Raw genomic sequence first — 23,933 nt, 5'->3', positions numbered from 1 at the left:
CATCATCCACCACATAAACAAAAAGGACAAAAACCACATGATCATCTCCATAGATACTGAAAAAGCATTCAACAAAATTCAACATCCATTCATGATAAATATTCTCAACAAAATGGGTATAGAGGGCAAGTACCTCAATATAATAAAGGCCATATATGACAAACCCACAGCCAACATTATACTTAACAGCGAGAAGCTGAAAGCTTTTCCCTTAAGATGGGGAAGAAGACAAAGATGCCCCCTCTCCCCACTTTTATTCAACATAGTTATGGAGGTCCTAGTCATGGCAATCAAACAACACAAAGAAAAAAAAGGCATCCAGATTGGTAAGGAAGAAGTTAAACTGTCCCTGTTTGCAGATGACAATGATATTGTACTTAAAAAACCCTTAAGAATCCACTCCAAAACTAATATCTGAATTCAGCAAAGTTGCAGGATACAAAATTAATACACAGAAATCTGTGGCATTCCTATACACTAATGATGAACTAGCAGAAAGAGAAATCAGGAAAACAATTTCATTCACAATTGCATCAAAAAGAATAAAAAAAAGAATAAAATAAAATAAAAAAGAATAAACTTAATCAAGGGAGTGAAAGACTTATACCCTGAAAACTGCAAGATACTCATGAGATAAATTAAGGAGGACACTAATAAATGGAAATTCATCACATGCTCTTGGCTAGGAAGAATTAATATCATCAGAATGGCCATCCTGCCTAAAGCAATATACAGATTTAATGCAATCCCTATCAAATTACCAACAGTATCCTTCAACGAACTGGAACAAATAGTTCAAAAATTCATATGGAAACACCAAAGACCCCAAATAGCCAAAGCAATCCTGAGAAGGAAGAATAAAGTGGGGAGGGGGGGGATCTCGCTCCCCATCTTCAAGTTCTACTACAAAGCCACAGTAATCAAGACAATTTGGTACTGGCACAAGAACAGATCCATAGAGCAATGGAACAGACTAGAGAAGGCAGATATAAACCCATGCATATATGGTCAATTAATATATGATAAAGGAGCCATGGATATACAATGGGGAAATGACAGCCTCTTCAACAACTGGTGTTGGCAAAACTGAACAGCTACATGCATGATAATGAAACTGTATTATTGTCTAACCCCATAGACAAAAGTAAACTCAAAATGGATCAAAGACCTAAATGTACGTCATAAAACCATAAAACTCTTAGAAGAAAACATAGGCAAAAATCTCTTGAATATAAACATGAGCAACTTTTTCTTGAACACATCTTTGGGCAAGGGAAACAAAATAATAAATGAGCAAACGGGACTACATCATGCTTAAAAGCTTCTGCAGAACAAAAGGCATCCTACAGTATGGGAGAATATACTTGTAAATGACAGATCCAAAAAGGGGTTAAGATCCAAAATATATAAAGAACTCACATGACTCAACACCCAAAAAGCAAATAACCCTATTAAAAAATGGGCAGAGGATATGAACAGACACTTCTTCAAAGAAGAAATTCAGATGGCCAACAGGCACATGAAAAGATGCTTCACATCACTAATTATCAGGGAAATGCAAATTAAAACCACAATGAGATATCATCTCACACCAGTTTGATGGCCAACATTGAAAAGTCTAGGAACAACAAATGCTGGTGAGGATGCAGAGAAAGAGGAACCCTCCTACACTGCTGGTGGGAATGTAAAGCAACATGGTGGTTCCTCTAAAAATAGAAATACCATTTGACCTGGGAATTCCACTCTAGGAATTTACCCAAAGAAAACAAGTTATCAGATTCAAAAAGACATATATATACCCCAATGTTTATTGCAGCACTATTTAAAATAGCCAAGATATGGAAGCAACCTAAGTGTCCATCAGTAGATGATTGGATAAAGAAGATGTGGTACATATGTACAATGGAATATTATTCAGCTACAAGAAGAAAACAAATCCTACTATTTGCAACACCATGGATGGAGCTAGAGAGCATTATGTTCAGTGAAATAAGCCAGGTGGAGAAAGAGAAGTACCAAATAATTTCACTCATCTGTAAAGCATAAGAACAAAGCAAAACTGAAGGAACAAAACAGCAGCAGACTCACAGAACCTAATAATGGACTAACAGTTGCCAAAGGGAAAGGGACTGCGCGGGGTGGGTGGGAATGCAGGGAGAAGGGGAATAAGGGACATTATGATTAGCACACATAATGTAGTGGGGGGCACAGGGAAGGCAGTACAACACAGAGAAGACAAGTAGCACTACACTGATGGACAGTGACTATAATGGGTTATGTGGTAGGACTTAATAATGGGGGGAATCTAGTAACCACAATGTTGCTCATGTGACTGTATATTAACGATACCAAAAAAAACCACTTTAAACTATTTTGGTCCTGTAATTAGAATTAAGGTACCAAAGAATATACTATGTTACAGGTGGTAGATGATATAAGAAGGACAAAATAATCAGAAAACGCATTAGGGAGAGAGGTCTTCTTCATTGCGGAAGAATTTTATCAGAATCCTTTTTGTTCTAAAACAAAAGAGATGATTTTAATGTTTACTAACAATAAACCTGTTCTTTAACAGGTTAGTAAAGTAAAAAGGAAAATGACTGGGCTCAATTAACGTTCCTGAAATTCTACCTTTAACAGTTTTTTTCACACTGAGTTAAAGGGAAAAAACTACTCATAAAATAAGTATCAAAAGAGATAAATTTCCTTGTAAAAATATTTTTTTTTGAAAAAAAAAATGACTAGAAAATTATTAATATACACAAAACGGAGTTCTCACCCGGTCTTCCTTCTTAGGCAACTGGTCCTTGATTAGAGTCTTGGTGCGCCTGAGAAGCCACCCAGACATCCTTTTTGCAAGTCTCTGCATAGCCTTTCGGCCGGTCGCAAGCTCTCTTTTGGTTGCTGTGTGTCTCTGACCATGTTCTACTGGGTCAGAAAACTGCTTCTTGAAGTGGATCCTGCTACCCAAAAGTCCTGGCACAGCCCTTCATAAAGACAGTAAGAAAAATGTAAGGGCTTTATTACATTATCTCAAGAGAAAAACACTGACTTTATTCTGCTTCTAAGACATATACTAAAACATGTTTATTAGTTACAACAAAAACAAAAGGCAAGAAAACAGAATGTTCTTTCTTTATGACAGTTTCAGTAAATAACTATAAGAATACGATGGAATTGTTACATTAGTCTGGATATTTACTTCAGGAATCAAGAGTAATATATAAAGATAGGTTTTCATAGGACTCTGCTCTGTATACTGTGTTTGGGATCAAACATTTCTGTAAGGAGATAATTGTTTTTCAGAAACCAACCATTTGCAATCAGGCAGCACTAAGTTAAAGAAGTATTAAAACTTTCCAAAAACAAAAAGATTTTTCACTCACCAGTCCATGACACACCACAGCTCTTTCATGTTGTTCTGAAGGATGGTTCCAGTGAGGCCTATGCGGACGTTACATTTTAAAGCTTTCATAACCTCTGTTACTCTCGCCTTCGGATTCTTGATTCTATGAGCTTCATCTACAATGACAGCTGACCACTCCAAACTATGAAGCGATAAAAGGGGGGTTGGAGTCAAGAAAATTTCCTTTTCTTAGTCTGTATAATTGCTAGCGAGAAGGTTTCTCTACCAGAGTTGTGGAGTTTTTCCCTCTTACTCTTTGATGAGCCCAAAGGCTTCTCACTTAGTTAGTTAAACCATCACAGATTTGGACAACCGAGTAAAATAAAATGTGTAGGGACACAAAAGGGTATAAATGTTTAATGATGGTGGAATGAAAAAACTCATTTAAACATCACTAAAATGACAAAAAGTAATTTTTTAAAGTAATAAACCAGAGAAATAAATATATTTATATAAAGGAGGCAAAACCTGCAGTGTTAAATCTGAATGAAAAAAATACTGATCTAAACCAATGACTTCAAAAGCTGTATTACATACCTCTGCTACAAAGGTTTGGGATCGATTGTTACCCTAGCAGCAGTGAGCCCACACAGCGGCCAAGCCACTGACAGGAACCAGAGCCCCCTGGAGATTGAGTGATTTCAAGCACACAGCAGGGGAAATACTGAAGAGCCAAAAATTATCACAACAGACAGAAAAAAAAACAAGACCCAACTATATGCTACCATAGATACTTTAAATATAAAGAACAGATATGTTGAAATAGAAAAGGTGGAAAATAATAAACAAGCAGTAAGCATGAGAAGACTGTACTGACTGTATTAATATCAGATACAACCTCAAGCTTATTAGATATAAAAAGGAACATTTTTAAAGTTAAAAGGATTAATCAAGAAAAAAATAGCAATCATAGATGTGTGTATATCTAATAATAGAGCTTCAAAATATATGAATTGAAAGCTGAAGAACTGAAAGAAAAAATTTTTTTAATCCACAATTATGAAGGTATCAACCTTCCTCTCTCAGAAACTGTAAACCAACTAGAAAGAAATCAGTAAAGATGGAGAACATTTAACAACACCCATCCAAAACTGGATGACACTAACTTCATTGACACTAGAGACACTACACCCAACAACTGGAGAACTGACATTTCTTCACGTTCACATATATCAGAAAAATGCAAATTATATACTGCCACAGGATACTGCTGTATACTATATACACACTGAAATAGCTAAAAACCAAAAGACTGACAATACGAAGTGCTGGTAAATATAGGAGGCAACTGAACTCTCACAGGTCGCTAGCTGGCATAAAATGGTTCAACCACTTGCGAACATAGTTTGGTGATTTTTTCTTAAGTTAAACCTACATTTACCATATTTCCTGAAATTCTACCCCTAGGTACCCAAGAGAAATGAAAATATATATTTAAAAAAGGCTTATACATAAATATTCCTTGAGTTTTATAACCAAAAACTAGAAACCCCAAATATCCTCAAAAGAATGGGTAACAAAATGCTACCTAAAATGCAGTACAATTCAGTGTTAAAAAAGAGCAATCACTGATACATTCAATAACATGGATGACTCTCACAACATGACGATCAGCAAAAGATTCCAGACACACAGTTCCAGAGGCTAGAAATTCAAGGTCAAGGTGGAGGCAGGCTTGGTCTCTTCTGAAGCCGCTCTCCCCGGCTTAAAGACAGTCACCTCCTTGCTGTGGACTTACATGTCCTTTCCTTTGTGCACAAGTTCCTCTTGTCTCTTCTTCTAAGGACACCACTCAGATTGGACCAGGGCCCTAACTTAATGGCCTCATTCAATTTAATTATCCCTTTTGAGGTCCCATCTCCAAATAGTTACGCTTTGAAGTCCTTGGAGTTGGGACTTGAACATATGAATTGGAGGGGACATAGTTTAGCTCATAGTAAGCCTTCCAACTGGTCTTTCTCCATTCAATTTGGCTCTCCTCCATCTGCACAGATAGCAACTGGGTTACTTATAAAATGCAAATCTGATCATTTTTCTCATATCCATAATCTGCTGAAAATCCTTCAGGGGCATTCTATTGCTCTCAGGACAAAGAACAAATTCAGTAGTAGCTTTCAATACTCTATGTTTTGATGTGTCCCTTGCTTACCACACTGGCATTGTCTCGGCCACTTCCTGCAGATTCTCTAGGCTGCAGCCACCAGGTACTGAAGACATCTAAGCTGCCATCATTTATCAAGTGCCATGACCTTTGCTGTCTACAGGCCTCCACAAAGACTGCTCGTTTCATTTACCTGGATTTCTCTCCTGCTCCTTAAGTCTTATTCACCCTCACCTCAGCTGAGCAATTCCCACTCAGCTCAGAGGTCACCTTCTGTGGGCAGTGCCTGATGACTGTCCTCACTCCTCATGTGCCCCCATCCTCTGCTCTGTATGACAGCACTCAGAGGGCTTTACAACTGTCTGTCTTTACTCCCCACTAAAACCTTATTAGAATGCAGTAGGCGTGAGCCAGCTCATTTCTTTGGAGTACATCAGGTTCTGGAACAGTGTGCTCAACATGTATATTTATTTTTTGCCACTCTACATTCACAACAGACTCCCATAATTAAAATGATTCATGAAAATCACGTAGTCTAGATGCACCATTTGCATAAAAGGTTGCACACGAGCTTTAGGACAAGTTCATTCGTTCCTTAATAGGCATTGTTGGGAGAGGTAATAGAAGAAATAAAATAAGGAACTGTGGAAAATCTGTTGTAGGTTTTTCCTTCCTAGAAAAAAGTTAATTATTATAAACTGTCTATATTATTAATTCTGAAGTGAAATAAACTCATGCTAAAGATTTAGAGCTTTAAAAAAAAACACAACATGAAGGGGTAAATACAAATGACAGAGGCAGAATATTAATGCAATCATCTCCATTACTCCCATTACCTGTTAAGTTCATCTAGACATAAACGCAGTGTTTCATAAGTTGTTAGAGCAATTTCACATTTCCTCTGCTTTATGCGAATCAGTTCATTGTCTTTTTTGTTACCATGTAAAACAGTGACTCTGAAATATCCCCAAGTGTCCAATTCATCCTTCCAGTTGTAGAGGACAGAAAGAGGAGCAACTATTAAGAACATCTAAAAGAAAAAGAAAAATATTTATGACATTAAAAAAAAAATTTAAAAAGAACCCCAAAGTGAAATCCAGAGTATCAATAGTTCTATTCTTTAATTTTTGACACTGCAATTAATAAGAATAGATACAAGTAACTGAGCAATTAGGTGTTACCTGGACACAGAGACCATCAACAATACTTTGTTGTTTACTTAGCTTCTTATTGGGACAAAACAGATATCTAACCTTGCCCAAAGGAGTAGTTGTTTTTGATTTCCTCCCCAAAAACAGAGGTGACAAGATAAAGATAGAAGAACCTTTCCAAGACAGACAAACAGACAAAAGAGATAATTAGCATCCTAATAATAACTTCAAGGGCCAAGTGAGTAGTTCACACAGAAAGGCAATGCAGGACAAGTCTGTTTCTTGAAATATGTGGTCTTCTGGAGCTCTTTCTCTTCTGTTCCCCTAGGCCATTTCCTCTCTCCCTCTCTCAGACACTCAGTTGAAGACTTGGAAAATTCACTGAAAAATCAAAGCAATTAGAAGAAAACTTCCACCTCTCTTATAGTTAAATCAATAACCTACCTATATTTATTTCTATATATTCTGCCCTCCCACATGTTACCAAGGATGCATTGTCCGTGTTTTGATCTAAAGACAAACCTTGAACTTACACAGTGGCTCCCACTCCTGGCCAACCTGAAGTCAATACTGGAGAAATTGCTTTCAATCTCCCCTACATGATCAAATTTCCCTTTTGAATGGACCATATCCATCCAATAGCAAACGTTCTAATATTTCCCAGGGTTAAAAAGCAAGACAATGCCAAAACATCTCTTCCTTAATCCTACACTTCTTTCTAGCTATCCCGTTTACCTCCCTTATAGCAACCATCCTCAGGGGTTATCAAAACTGACCAAAGTTAGCTCTACCTACCCCTCCTCCTGTTCTCTCTTGAATTCATGTAAACAGGACGTGTGCCCTCACCCCTCCAACCAAAGCGGGTCCCCTTATCAAGATTCCCAACATAATTCTGTTTAGTCTTCACAGAAATGTTTTAGAATTTCACTAACCTTTCCTGCACTAATCCCAAATCCTGCTCTCATCACCTATTTTAATTTTTTAATGTTTTTATTTCTCACTGTTACCACCACTCTAAAGCTATTGTATTTAATAGGGTTATAAGCAAGTTTCTTTTCTAAAGTTTATACTTATCCTACTTGATAAAGATGAAGCAATTAAACACACAAAAAAACAAAAACAAACCCATACTACTACCCTAAATCCTGCTTTCTCTCCTGTGAAATATTTCAGCTAGACCATTTATCAGCTGTAATAAGTGAAATTTGTGACTGTTTTGGAAAGAGAAAGAAGAAAAACAACAGAAAATTAACCTACTGAATGTGAGAGCTCCTTCCCTCTAACCCTCCCATAAAGCAAATACAAGTACTATATCATCATACATATACTATATACATCATATTTATTTCAAGTACTTTTGTCTTTTGGCTCAGAGTTTAATCCTATGTATTACATTTTCTCCCAGCTTCAAATACAAAATTTGGGCTCCAAGTACTAAGTTTAATTATAGATTCTCTCTCTTCCCCACCTCCTTTTAAAATAGATTACGAAAGAGGAAAATACTGGGTCCAAATTCCATCTGTGCACTTTGAGCAGTTTTCTACTTGAGGGGGTCATTCATCAAAGATGCTAATGAATCTAAAGAGTCCTAGAATCAGCCCTAAGATACCAGAATAGGTTTAAAATTTAGACATTTCTTCGGACATCATTGGTCTTCAAAATTGTGAAAGGTAAGTCAATTGGTTCAGAAACTTATTACAATGCTAAGAATTGGTCAGAGAACTGAAGTATACCATTTGTAAAGTCCAGAGAAAGTCTGCAAGAAGAGCTTGAAATGGTTACCACTGTGCTGTGAGTATTTTACCTATCAGGCCTCACTTAAGCAAAGGATCCAGAACAGTGAGACAGGAAGCAGTGCCCGACTGCAGAGACATTACACACAAGGCAACACCATTTCTCATTCTTCAGCTAAGAAACAATTTTTAAACTGGACCTAAAGTGTAATAAAATTAAGTTTTGCTCACAAATATTGTTAAAAGCAACAGAGACCATGTTAAATAGTGAAACTAAAGAATACTGAATTACTTTTTTCTCTTTCAACAAATCTAGTTCAATCATTGAGGTGCATGCTTTTAAGGTTTCGTTTTTCATGTACTATGGCTTTGGAAATGTGGTTTAGACTGTGACAAGATACCCAAAGATGTTTCTCATGTGTGCTTGTTTTTGTGGTAGAAGTAGTTACAGCATTAACAATAATTAATATAACCATTATTGAGCACTTAGTGTGTGCCAAACACTGGAAAGTAGTTTATAGACAATAACACAGGGATAACACAGAAATGCTGTAAAGTAGACCTACTTAGTATGTCCTCTTCAGAGATGAGAAAACTAAGGTGTAAAGAAATTAAATAACATGCCCAAGGTCATACTGCTATTAAGTGGCACAGTATTCAAACCCACACCTGTCTAATTCCAAAACTGTTAACCTCTGGATATATCATATTAGTGCCTTAAATTCTATGTCCTTGAAACACACAAATTTCTTATTTATAACTGTAAATTCAGTACTTTGTACAGTGCTTAGAAAACAAGTGTTCAATTGATAAATGAACTAATAAATGAAACCAGGCATATCAGTGCCAAGATAGGAATAGCACTGTATATTCCAAAGACAATGACATACCAACGGAGCCAAAACAAAGGTTTCACCTCGGAGGATGTGAGCTTCAAAGTGAAAAATAAATGTACCTTTATAAAGAGCAATTACATGCAACTGTAATTTTTGCTATATAATTCAAAGTTCTAAAGATTATCTCTTGTAATTACTTCTATAATCTTTAATTCTTTCAAATAATTTAATACTATTGTGCATAGTTGACTTTTCCTTTGGTATATTGTAGTGATTTAATATGTGGGAATTTAGAGTTACAATCCACTCTCATCAAGAACACCTCCAAATCCTTCTTGGACAATCAGCATAATAATAATGCCAAAACTAAACATTCTATCAAAATAGAAAACTATAGTATAATTTCACTTAGATCAATGGATAGCAAATCAATAAATATTAAATCTTATAAGAGAAGTAAACAAGATATGAAAATGGAAATGAGAAGTAAAATTATTTGCAGAAGCAGAAGTAACTAAATGAACAGTAAACCAACTATTAAAAACAATAGAAGAATTAAGAAAGTAGAATTTATAAAATATATGTGGCACCTTAAAAGACACTTTAGACCAAATGGACTTAACAGATATATGCAGAACATTCTATCCAAAAGCAGCAGAACATACATTCTTCTCAAGTGCACATGGAACATTCTCCAAGATAAATCACATGATAGGCCACACACAAGTCTTAATAAATTTAAGGACACTGAAATCATATCAGGCATCTTTTCTGACCATAATGGTATAGAACTGGGAATCAAGTACAAGAAGAAAACTGGAAAATTCACAAATATGTAGAGATTAACAACCAGTCAAAGAAGAAATCAAAGGACAAATCAAAACACACTTTGAGACAAGTGAAAATGGAAATACAACATATGTATCCAAATTTATTGGATGCAGCAAAAGGAGTTCTAAGAGGGAAGCTCATAGTGATCAATGTCTACCTCATGAAACAAGAAACATCTCAAACAACCTAACTTCACACCTCATGGAACTAGAAAAAGATCAAATGAAGCCCAAAGTTAGTAGAAGGAAGGAAATAAAAAAGATCAGTACAGAAAAAATGAAACAGTCTAAAAAGACAACAGAAAATATCAATGGAACTAAGAGCAGGTTCTTTGATAAGATGAATATTGACAAACCTTGAGCTATACTTGCTAAGAAAAGACAGAGGGCTCAAATAAAATCAGAAATGAAAGTGGAGATATTATAATTGCTAACACAGATATACAAAGAGTCATAAGAGAATACTATGAATAATTATAAAGCAAAAAATTAAACTAGAAGACCTGTTTCTAGAAACATATTAACCTTCCAAGAATTAATCAGGAAGAAAAAGAAAACTTGAATAGACCAATTACTAATAAGGAGATTGAATTAGTATTAAAAACATCCCCCCAAAACAAAAGTCCACAACCAGATGGCTTCAATGGTGAATTCTACCAAACACTCAAAGAATTAATACAAATCCTCCCAAACTCTTCCAAAAAACAGAAGGAAGGCTTCCAAACTCATTTTACAAGGTCAGCATTACCCTGATAACAAAACCAGACAAGAACACAACAACAACAAAATGAAAGGCCAATATCACCATTGAACACAGATTAAAACTCAACAAAATATTGCAAACTGAATACAACAGTACATTTAAAGGATCATATACCATGATCAACTAAGATTTGCTCCTGGGATGCAAGGATGATTCCACACCTGCAGATCAATCATGTCAAGCACCATATAAACAAAATGAAGGATAAAAATCACTGACCACCTCAGTAGCTGCAGAAGCATTTAACAAAATTCAATATCCATTTATGATAAAAACTCTCAAATGGGTATAGAGGAAATGTACAGTTATATCATAAAGGTCATATAAGTCCACAGTTAGCATCATACTAAACAGTAAAAGCTGAAAACTTTTCCTTTAAGATAAACAATAAGATGGTAGATGCCCTCTCTTACCACTCTTATTCAACACAGTATTGGAATTTCTAGCTAGAGCAATTAGGTAACAAAAGGAAATGATGTCATCCAAATTGTACAGGAAGAAGTAAAAATGTCACTATTTGCAGATGACAGTATATGCATACAGAAAATCTGAAAGACCACCAAAAAAAACTCTAGAACTAATAAACAAATCCAGTAAAGTTACAAGATACAAAATGAATATACAAAAATTTTTTGCATTTCTACATTAATGAACTATCTGAAAAAGAAATTAAGAAAACAGTATTTACAACTGCACCAAAAAGAATAAAATACCTAGAAATAAATTTAACCAAGAAGGTGAAAGACTTGTACACTGAAAACTATGACATTGATAATAGTAACTGAAGATGACACACATATATGGAACTGTATTCTCAGCTAATGGATAGGAAAAATTGATATTATTAAAATGCCCACACTGCCCAAAGCAATATAAAGATTCAATGTGATCCCTTCCAAAATTCCAAAAGTTTTTCACAGAAATACAATGATCATAAAACTTGTATGGAACCCACAAAAGACCCAGAATAGCCAAAATAATCTTAAGAACAACAAAACTAGACACATCACATTCCCTGACATCAAACTGTATTACGAAGCTATAGTAATCAAAACAGTATGGTATTGGTATTGGCATAAAACATATACATAGATCAATGGAACAGAATAGAAAGCACAGAAATAAACCCACTTACACAAGGTAAATTAATTTATGACAATGGAGCACAAAATATACAACAGGACAATGATAGTCTAATAAACAAGGTTGAGAAAACTGGACAGCTGTACAAAGAAATGAAATTAGACTACCATCCTATACCACATTAACTCAAAACAGATTAAAGATTTGAATGTAAGTCTTGAAACCATAAACTAAATAGAACTAAACACAGGTGATATGCAACTTGACAGATCTTGGAGATGATTTTTTGGAGCTGATTCCAAAAGCAAAGGCAACAATAGCAAAAATAAATGGGACGACATCACACTAAAAAGTTTCTGCACAGCAAAGGAAATCATTAACAAAAAGAAAAGGCAGTCTACTGAATGAGAGAAAATATTTGCACATTATATACCTGACAAGTGACTAATATCCAAAATACATAAAGAACTCATACAACTCACTAAAAATAATCCAATTAAAAAATGGGCAGAGTATCTGAATGGACATTTTTCCAAAGAAGATATACAGATGGGCAACAGGCACATGAAAAGATGCTCAACATGATTAATGATCTGGGAAATGCAAATTAAAAACACAATGAGTCATCACCTCACACCAGTCAAAATGGCTATTATCAAAAAGACAAGAGATAAGAAGTGCTGGTGATGATGTGTAGAAAAGGGAACCCTGACACACTGGTGGCAATGTAAATTGGTACAAACACTGTGGAAAACAGTATAGCAATTCCTCAAAAAATAAGAAATAGAACTACCATAAGATTCAGCAATTTCACCTCTGGGTATTTATCTGAAGAAAACAAAAAACACTAATTGGAGAGGTATGTGCAACTCTGTGTTCACTGCAGCTTTATTTACAATAGCCAAGATATAGAAATAACCTCAGTGTCCATCCAGATGAATGGATAAAGATTTGGTGTACACACATGTATGTATGGCTATATATATGTAGCACATACCCATATATACACATAACTGAATATTCTTCATCCATAAGAAGACTGAAATTTTACTATTTGTGACAATGTTGATAGACCTTGAGGTCATTATGCTAACTGAAATAAGTCAGACAGAGAAAGGCAAATACTGTATGATGATATCACTTATATGTGGAAGCTCAAAAACAATACAGAGAACCAAAAATTCAAGTTTATGACATAGAGAACAAATTGGTTGTTGTCAAGGTTGGGGGGTGGTAAAGTGGGTGAAGGGGCAAAGGCACAAACTTCCAGTTATAAAATAAGTAAGTCATGAGTTTGTACTGTAACACATGATGACTATAGTTGGTAACATTGTATTGCATATTTGGAAGTGGCTGAACATAGATCATAAAAGTTCTTATTATAAGAAGAAAAGGAAACCAATTTTTTAACTATGTATGGTAACATGTTAACTAGACTTAGTGTGGTGATCATTTCACAATATACATAAATATCAAATCATCATGTTGTACACCTGCAATGAATATAATGTTATATATCAATTACACCTCAAAAAAAGCCAAAAAGTACATATTTGTAAATACATAAATTGCTTTAATACAAAAACACAAACATTAGAAAATAAAATTTAAGAAATTCCATTTGTAATAGCAGCCAAGAAGAATACCTAGCTAAACTTAATGAACACAAAACAAGGTCATATGAAGAAAACTAGAAACTCAAGGGCTAGAAATAAAATTTAACCAAACAATGTAACTATTCATTGATATGCACTATGTATACTGTAAAGAAGTTCATTTTCCCTACATAAAACAATAAACTCAGTGTAATACCAACTAAAATATCAATAGGTTTTTAGGATGAAGAGAAAACTTGAGAAATTAGTCCTATAAAATATAATAATATATTATAGGTGTATAATAAAACTGATTGACACTGTAAGAGAAATGAAATAAATCAAAAGGACAAACATGTCGAGAAATACAGCCAAAAAATATATATATATATAAAAATAACTGAACTTAATTTCACCCAAAAGTGACCCTTCAAATTATTGTTAAAATGAGGCCTTATTCAATAAAGGACATTAAGATAACTCACTAACCATCTTAGGAAAAAAATTAAGCTGGGTTACTAGATCACTCTTTAAAGCAAAATATATTCTAGCTGACACAGAGATGTAAAGGTATAAAAGAATATCATCCATATTATAAAAGAATGAAAGATTTTATTAGAGTACAGAAGACTTTTCTAGGTAGACATAAAACATCGAGGCTGTAAGAGACACATTTAACTACTTAAAACTTTAAAAAATATAATAAGCAAGTCAAAAGCTGACTCTGAGCAAGTGGGAAAGAGATATTTACAAAACATATAATAGACAAAAGATTAATATTTAGACTATATAATTAAGGTCTATTAATCAAGGAATATAATTGAAAACTGGAACTTGATTTAAAAATGGCAAAGCCGTTAAAATTGTCTTTTAAGATTCTGAAATATACTCAACCTCACTCATAACTAAAGAAACACAAATCATACATAGCAAGACATAATTTTTCAAATCTCTCAGACTGACATAAATGTTTGTTAACCTCTGGGACAGACAAAAAGTAGGGAGACATGCATATACTACTGGTGAGAATATAAACTGACACAAACTCTTGGAAGGGTGATTTGACTCCAGCTATCAAAATGCAATATGCAAAACCCATAATTTTGGTACCACATTCTGCTCAGTCCTGTACCAGTTACAAAGGCAAAAGTTGCCAAGATAGGTCCATACAGATGCTCATAGTAGCAATATTTGCAAGATAATCCTCTCAAGAACATATTGAGAACTAAAGAAACAATGTATAGCAAATAAAATACTGGAAAAATATTTTTGTTCAATTACCATTGATATTACTTGTGATGCTGGCATTGTGATTGCTAGAAGAATTCTCATCTGCAATAATATCAACTATGATTTTTGCACAGCATCTCTAAGATTTTATCATACAAGGCAGTACTATTTTTAAAATAATTTGATTTATTTTCATAAAATCTGAATTCCAATCTTAACAGTCTAAATCTAAAGAATCATTCCAAGAATTAATATTTGAAATGCATACTTGTGCCTTTCCCTTTAGGAATTTATTCTTGGCACAAAACATCTATTTTACACATTCTTAGGTGATTTCTTCACACTTGGAAAGTCTTAAAGTATATATGAGATGTATCATTATCACACACACATACCTCAACTCCAACACCCCTTAATTTGCAACATTCAGTTCACGAAAATAATTTTTTCAAGGAGTTCCAATATTAAATTTTCAGGATTCCATTACAATTATGGCATTGGTATAATAAATGTAAAAGAATTTATTTTTTTCTATTTCATAGACCATTTAGAAAATATATACAAAGATTTAAATGGACCAATATGAATTTACCTCTTATGAATTTCATCACAGAAAATCATAACTTTTGTTTGGATTTACTTCTGGGGAATTCTGTAGGATGTCACTGGTAATCCCATTTAAAAATTCCAGTTCAAATAGCTAACTAAATACTTGGGTATACTGATGTCAGCGAAATAACAGAATATAAAAATAAATCCATCTAAGTGATAAAATGACTGGAACAGGTTCTCCAGATCATCTGAACAGTGCAAGAGCTGGTAAGAATTGACATACTTGAAGAACTGAGGAATTGACCCTAGATTTGTATAAGAGAAAATTTCTTAAAAAAAAAAACAAAACTGAAAGTGAATTCTTCCTAGAAGAAACATAAAAATGACAACAACAAACAAAACAATAACAACACAAGAAAAAAACTCAACAGAGCAGAGGCAGTTGAAAACACTGGGTCACAAAATGGAAATGAATTTTAAATGTAAATGGACTAAATTCTCCAATCAAAAGATGTAGGTGGCTGAATGGATAATAAAACAAGACCCAATTATGTTGCTTACAAGAGATTCATGTCAGCTTTAAGGACACACACAGACTGAAAGTGAAGAGATGGAAAATGAAATTGCATACAAATGGAAATCAAAAAACTATACTAAGACACAATACACTTGACATCAAATACTGTAACAAGAGACAAAAATTATTAGAGCATGATAAAGGGGTCAACTCATCAAGAGGATATAACAATTATAAATATTTTATACACCCAACAACAGAACACCTAAATAAATACAGCAAATATTAACAGATCTGAAATATTACAGCAATACAATAATAAACAGATTTCCATACCCTGCTTTCAACATTAGATAGATAACTCAGTCAGAAAATCAGTAAGGAATCACTGGACATAAAGTTAGACCAGCTGAACCTGTCAGACATATACAGAACATTCCAACAAACAGCAGAATATATATTTTTCTCAGATGCATATGGAACATTCTACAGGATAGATAATATGTTAGGCCACAAAAAAAGTCTCAATAATTTAAGAAGACTGAAATCCTTATCAATCATCTTTTCTGACCACAATGGTATGAAATTAGAAATCAATTGCAAGAATAAAACTGAAAAGTCCACATATGAACAACATACTTCTGAACAACCAATGGGTCAAAGAAGAAATAAAAAAGGAAATAAAAAAACTTTAGACAAATGAAAATTGAAACACCACATACTAAAACTCACAGGATGCAAGAGTTCTAAGAGGAAATTTGATAGTGATAAATGTCTACATTAAGAAAAAAAAAGATCTCAAATAAACAACTGAATTTTACATCTCAGGAAACAAAAAAGGAATAGATTAAGCACAAAGATAGCAGACAGAAGAAAATAACAAAGAAAGGAGAAATAAATAAAACAGATTAACAGTACAAAAGAAAAGATGATTGAAACTAGGCTGGTTTTTTGAAAAGATAAACAAAATTGACAAACCTTTACCTAGACTAAGAAAAAAAGAAGGCTAAAATAAATAAAAAGCTAGAAATGTAAGAGAAGACATTATACCTGAAATACAAAGGGTTATAAAACATTATACAATTTGTGGTAACAAATTAGATAAACAAGAAGAAATGGATAAATTCCTAGAAACAGATAACTCAACAAGACCTGAATCATGAAGAAACAGAAAGTTTGAATAGACCAATTACTAGTAAGGAGGTTGAATCAGAAGCCAAAAACCTCCCAACAAAGAAAGTCTGAGGACCAGATGCCTTCACTGGTGAATGCTACCAAACTTTAAAAGAAATAATGCCAATCCTTCTCAAACTCCTCTAAAGAATAGAAGAAACACTTTCAAACTCATTTTATGAGGCCACTGTTACCTTGGTACCAAAATAGACAAGGACACTTCAAGAAAAGAAAATCACAGGCCAATATTCCTGAAGAACATAGATGCAAAAATCCTCAAGAAAATACTAACAAACAGAATTCAACAATACTTTAAAAGGATCATATACCATGATCAAGTGGGATTTATTCCTGGGATGCAAGGATGTTCAACATACATAGATCAGTAAATGTGATACATCTACATTAACAAAATAAAGGATAAAAATCGTATCTCAATAGATGTCCAAAAAAAGCATCTGACAAAAATTAACATCCATGTATAATAGCAACTCTCAATAAACTGGGTATAGAGGATACATACCTCAGCAAAATAAATGCCATATATGACAAGTCCACAGTTAATATCATACTAAAGAGTGAAAAGTTGAAAACTTTTCCTTTTAGATCAGGAACAAGACAAAGATGTCCACTTTCACTACTAGCAGTCCTAGCCAGAACAATTAGGTAAGAAAAAGAAATGAAAGGTGTCCATATTGGAAAGGAAGAAGCAAATCATCTGTTTTCAAATGACATGTTATATGTAGAGAACACTGAAGAAGGCATCAAATAACTGTTAGAACTAATAAATGCATTCATTAAAGTTGCAAGATACAAAAACAATACACAAAAATTAGTTGTGTTTCTATATACTAGCAATGAATTATCAGAAAAAGAAATTAAGAAAATACAATAAAAAGGAATGGCAGATCAATTAATTAAAAGGTAACAATCATGACAACTATTTGTTTCAGAGAAGCTGGTTCTAGCATCAGTATTCCACTTCCCCTACATAAAGTACTGCATTTACTTTTCTAAAGCAAAAGAACTTATTTAGGAGAATTCTAAAGTGAGTATTGTGAGGAAATTTCTGAATTTTGAGGTTAAAGGAAAAACCCTAAACAGTTACAAAGAAAAAGATAATTTCTTTTCCAAGAGAAAAAGGCAGTGGATCCTCAGTGAAAGAAGACAACAAAATGATTTTGGTTGAGTTTCAAGAGAAAATTTTAACTTAGAATTCTACATTCAGATAAACTATCAATCTAGTATGGGAGCAAAATGTAAGTATACAAAATTTTTGAAATGATTGAAACTGTTCAACAAGAAACTGGTATAAATACAAGAAGAAAGGAGAAAGGTGAAAGACAGTAGGAAATTTTAATATATTTCTTATAGCACCCAACTACTCAAATAAACCAAAAAAAAAGTACAACAAATTTTAACAATACAATTAATAAGCTAGATTAAATAGAAATACTTAAAACTATGTGGACATAATAATGAAGAATGCATAATATTAGACATTTTAAAATAATAACCAAGTCTACAAAACATCAGGGCATTAAAAACACTTGGTCATGGATTTAGCCACAAGGAAAACAGCAAGGCTGGATTATCAGATGTAACAAAACTAGAAATCAACAATAAAAGCTAATCATTTCCATCATTCCCCATTCACTAATAATATCTATTTACTTAGAAATTTCAAAACATTGGTTTAAATAGTACTAGAGTAAAACAGAACAAAAACTGCAGTCACAGATAACAAAAAAGAATAATGAGTCCAAACTATGGAATGCAAAGTAGTACTCAAGGGGAAATTTAGAACTTTAATGGAATTTATTAGACTATAAGATTGAAAAATAAATGATTTAAGAATTCAGCTGAAGGAAATATAAAAATAGCAATGTCCATTACCACAAGGAATTTACACACATATATGTGTGTATATATATGTATGTGTGTATATATATATCCACATATCCACACACATATATATGTATATGTATATGTATGCAGGGGTAGGGGAGAGAGAGAAGGAGGAAAGATGGAAAAAAAAGAAGGAAGGAAGGAAAGAAACAATCTCTTTTTATAAGTATCATGTATAAGATATAAGTATATATTTACAAAGGAGAAAGCTGAAGTATGGACACGAACAGTATTCATACTCACATGGCTGAGAGACTTTATTTTTTATGATTCCAACTTCAATTTTCTTATATAGGAAAAACTTGCTTCCCATTTCTGGGATATATAATTAGTCTGCTAAGCAACTTTATCAATGCCATACCTTTGTTAACAGTATCTATAACTGTCTCCTTTTCATTCTCACATAAATAAAGATAATGGACTTCAATTAACTTTACATACACATTTACGGAAATGTATCAAATTAATAGAAGTCACGTAAATCAAGCTGAGCAAATGACTGAGTCACCCAACCCGTAAATTCAAACTAAAATTATATACTGTAACTTTCAGATTAGTCATATTTAACTTGTGGAAGAACCTGAAAATCCTTCAAAAATCAGGTCTACAAAACAAATATTTTAATATCCTTAAATTATTTTATTTTAAAATTGTATTATAATATGTGATGTTATATAAATTTCTATGTACTTTTCCAATACCAGCTTTATGAGTTGTATATTTCTAGATATCTTACCTTCTTTGCAGCAGAAGGGGGTTCCTTTTTCATACTTCTTAGTAAAAACTCTGGCATGTTATTTTCAATATCCTCACGAGTCCCCTTTTTATGCAAAACTGCAGCCAAAAATGAAATAACCTGGAAAAAAAAAACCAAATGTGTTCAATCACTGTATATAATGTTATCACCATGGACAAAAATTTTTTGCTTATATGGTTAACTACCTAATTAGTGACAATTTGAGTATGTACAAATAGATTTGTTAGTGGGAAAAATGTAAAACACTAGTATTGGTTTTATGTGTATTAAGAAACATATGTATAATATAGATTATTACTCTTGAATACAGTAAAATAAATTCTCGCATTACCATCTCTTTCATGATAATTATAACTAGTCAATGATTCTTTCTTGATCTCATCAATTGAGACTTTATCTTCTTATTTGTTTCCATCGATGGAAACTCTGTATCGTCTACTGAAATAAACTACATATATTTTTTTTCCTTGTAGAATATAAACTACTTAAGGAGATAATATTTGGCTCATAAATTTGTGTACTTCTGTTTATGTAATAAACAGGTAAAATGAGAGAATGTTATATTAAGATATACTAAGACAATTCATCAATGTGCACAGCATTTTGAATAATAGTTATTCTCCAAATACCAAGTGGGAGAAACAAAGAGACATAGAAAAAAGGAAATATAACTTCATATAATGAAGAGCAAGAAATACTTAATCAACTGGATTTTGGCTCAAATTTCAGCCTTAGTAGCTTGGCAGTTATGTGAACTTGGACAAGTTAACCTTTTAGAGTAATTGTAAAAAATATGTGAAAATAGCAAAAACAATATTGGCAGACTTGTTTTAAAGAATAGAGGGGAGTTTGTGAAGTATACATATGGGGGAAAAGAGCTGATCATTACAACAGAAAAGTAAAGTATATGAATATTAAAACCTAAAGACAAAATATGAGAGAATTAGAAAAACTATCCAAAAATAACTTTTTATTATGGGTGTGGACACCTATAATCTGAATCCTAAGTGACAGACAAAAGAAAAAGAATACTGTAGAAGTATTTGAAGAGACAAATGCTGAAAACTTTTTAAAAACTGGTAAAAAAAAATCAAGCCATATATCTCAGATGTATTATGAACAGCATCAAGCCAGAAAATAAAAATAAATAAATCGAAAAGTAGGTCCTTCATAGAAGAACTGCTTAAAACTGAGAGAAAAACAAAATATTAAAAGCATCCAGAGGAGAAAACAAGATGACCTAAAAAAAGCAACAATGAGACAAGGAGCTGACCTTGTAGCAAAAACAATGGAAGACACCATACAATAGAATATTTCCAAAGTGCTGAAGAAAGGAAAAACCTAGTTTTACACCAAGTGAAAATATTCAAGAATTAATATGAAGATATTTTTAGACAAAAACTATGCAAATTCACTAAGAGAGCCACTAAAGAAAATAACAAAAGGATGTTTTGAGACACAAGGAAAATTATCCAATATAGATACTCAATGATGCAGTGAAAAATTAAGAGCACCAAAAATGATAAATATATATAAAATATAAATGTATATTAACATTAGGAAAAAAAGATTAAATGTCCTGTTGGAATCAAATAACAGAAGAATTAAAAGATATGACAACAAATATATATGGGTTAGAAAAGGCAGAGCAATTACAGTATTGTGGGGTCCTGATGCTGTCCAGGAGGAAAAAAAAAGTACTAATTTATATATTGATGTCAAGGATATGTTACAATTACTAGGGTATCCACTAGAAGAAAAATACAGTAACGGGTAACTACTAACCTATTAAGAAAGGGATAATAGAATAATACGAAATAACCTATCCAAAAGAGGCAAAAAAGAGGAGGAAAATGAACATAAATGACATGCAACAAATAAAAAACAAATAGTAAAACAGTAGGCTTCTATGTAAATGTATTAGAAAGCACATTACATAGAAATGCACTAAATGCTCTAATTAAAAGAAATATTTCAGGAGCATTAAATATATGTGTCAATGAAGATGAGGGAGGTTTAAAGATGGCAGCATTAGAGGTGAAAGAGAGGTCTCCTCACAAAACCACATATAATATGAAAACATAGCTAATACAACTAATTCTGAAAGAGCAACAGGAAAGAAGGCTTCACCAGACTGCATACATCTGGAGAAAAGAACAGACCTCATGAAACACAGTAACGTACCAAGGCTGTGTTCTGGTGGGACCCAAGCCATTTCCTCACCCCAGCTCACTGGCAGGAGTAAGAGGAATGGAGCGGAGAATGGGTGGAACCTAGGACTGCTGAACACCCAGACCTGGAGATCTGCTTTGGAGATTAGTGGGGTTGGAAACTTAAGACAGGCGGAATACATGCAGAAACTAGGATTCAAGCTGCATGTGGAAAACAGGGATCCACATGGGGCTGTTCTGGGACAAAAGAAAGATGGGCAGTCTGAGAGACTGCCTAACAGCAAGAGTGCTGCTAAAGGGGCAAGCACTGAACAGAGCTTGCTGCTCAGAAGAAAGGACATGTGGACAAAATTGCTCAGGCATACCCTGCCCAGCAGGTTGGGAACATTCAGGAACTTGAGGTGCTCCATCCCACTAGCTGGCTATAGAGCTCTGAGGTACCCAACCATGATACGCAGCCTGCTGCGCCTTCCTCCCTAATGTCACAGGCTCGCAAACTGGCAGCTCCTGCCCTGGCATCAGGTCAGAGAGAGGGAGGCCCTGCCTATGGCAGCTACAAGCACAAAGCAGAGAGACTTATACCTGTGTTCTTGGCCCACTGGTTCTGGCAGTGGAGACAGGGACAGCAACCAAGAAGCAGGAAACAGCTATTTCCTCCGCCCAGGCACCACACCGCTCACCTGCAACTCTCGACATCACTGCAGGGGCTAAGCAGCTCCAGAAAGTAGATATTCTGGGCACAGGAGGCCTCTACATACAAATATGAAATGTCAAAGGAACCTGGTCCAAACCAAAACCCCACAAAAACACAAGAAAGAGGGCCAAGTGAAACTGAACTCATCAATCTTCCTGAGATTTCAAAATAAAAATTATAAATACGCTCATGGAGGTACAGAAAAATATTCAAGAACTCAGGGAGGAATTCAAGAATGAGATACAACATTGAAGAATACAGTATCTAAAATGAAACATACAATGGAGAGACTTAAAAGCAGATTAGACAAAGTAGAGGAGATGGTAAATGAAATAGAAATTAGAGAAGAGGAATACAAAGAAGCTGAGGCACAGAGAGAAAGAAGGATCTCTAGAAATGAAAGAATATTGAGAAAACTGTGTGACCAACCCAAATGGGACAATATTCATGTTACAGGGGTACCAGAAGAAGAAGAGAGAAAAAGGGATAGAAAGTACCTTGGAGGAGGTAATTGCTGAAAACTTCCCCAATCTGGGGAAGGATGCTGTCTCTCAGGACATGGAGGTGCAAAGATCTCCCAACACAGGGGACCAAAAGAATACAGCACCAAGACATATAATAATTAAAATGGCATAGATCAAGGATAAGAACAAAATATTAAGAGCAGCCAGAGAGAGGAAAAAGATCACATGAGAAGGAAAACTCATCAGGCTATCATCAGACTTCTCAACAGAAACCTTACAGGCCAGGAGGGAGTGGCATGACGTAGTTAATGCAATGAAGCAGAAGGGCCTCGAACCAAGAATACTCTGCCTGGCAAGATTATCACTTAGATTTGTAGGAGGGATTAAAAAATTTTCAGATGAGCAAAACTTGACAGAATTTACCTCCAACAAACCATCTCTGCAGTGTATTTTGGAGGGACTGCTATAGATGGAAGTGTTCCTAAGGTTAAATCACAACCAGAGGAAATAAAACCACAGTAAAGAAAGTACAACAATTACTAAACACATGCAAAATCAAATTAACTACCCCCAAAGTCACTTAAGGGACAGATAAAGACTACAGAATATGATACATAATATATAAAGAATAGAGAAGGAAGAAAGGAGGGGAAAATAAAAAACCTTTAGATTGTGTTTGTAATAGCATACTGAGTTAAATTAGACTGTTAGATAGTAAGGAAGTTAGCCTTGAACCTTTGGTAACCACGAATCTAAGCTGCACTGGCAATAAGTACATGCCTATTGATATTCACACTAAATGTAAATGGTCTGAATGCAACAATCAAAAGACACACAGTCACTGAATTGATAAAAAAACAAGACCCGTCTATATGTTGCCTACAAGAGACTCACTTCAAACTCAAAGACATACACAGACTAAAAGTGAAGGGATGAAAAAAGATATTCCATGCAACTAATAGGGAGTAA

The 23,933-nt window shown here is 34.0% G+C and overlaps 1 protein-coding gene across 11 annotated transcripts in view; it reads right to left on the bottom strand.

Moving 5' to 3' along the window:
* Positions 1-23,933, bottom strand: part of ERCC6L2 (ERCC excision repair 6 like 2) — a 216,916-nt gene that overhangs the window by 149,755 nt on the left and 43,228 nt on the right. For all 11 annotated transcript variants that reach the window (XM_036991135.2, XM_036991134.2, XM_073228784.1 and 8 more), the window contains exons 3-6: positions 19,615-19,734; positions 6,344-6,537; positions 3,387-3,548; positions 2,780-2,987 (exon numbers count right to left, since the gene is read on the bottom strand). In XM_036991135.2, coding sequence (XP_036847030.2) covers positions 2,780-2,987; positions 3,387-3,548; positions 6,344-6,537; positions 19,615-19,734 — 684 coding nt within the window. The remainder of the gene's footprint in view (positions 1-2,779; positions 2,988-3,386; positions 3,549-6,343; positions 6,538-19,614; positions 19,735-23,933) is intronic.

The sequence above is a fragment of the Manis javanica genome, chromosome 2 (genome assembly GCF_040802235.1).
Source record: "Manis javanica isolate MJ-LG chromosome 2, MJ_LKY, whole genome shotgun sequence".
Lineage (NCBI taxonomy): Eukaryota > Metazoa > Chordata > Mammalia > Pholidota > Manidae > Manis > Manis javanica.
Note: the sequence above shows the minus strand (reverse complement) of the source record. Positions and strands in the feature narration are given on the sequence as shown.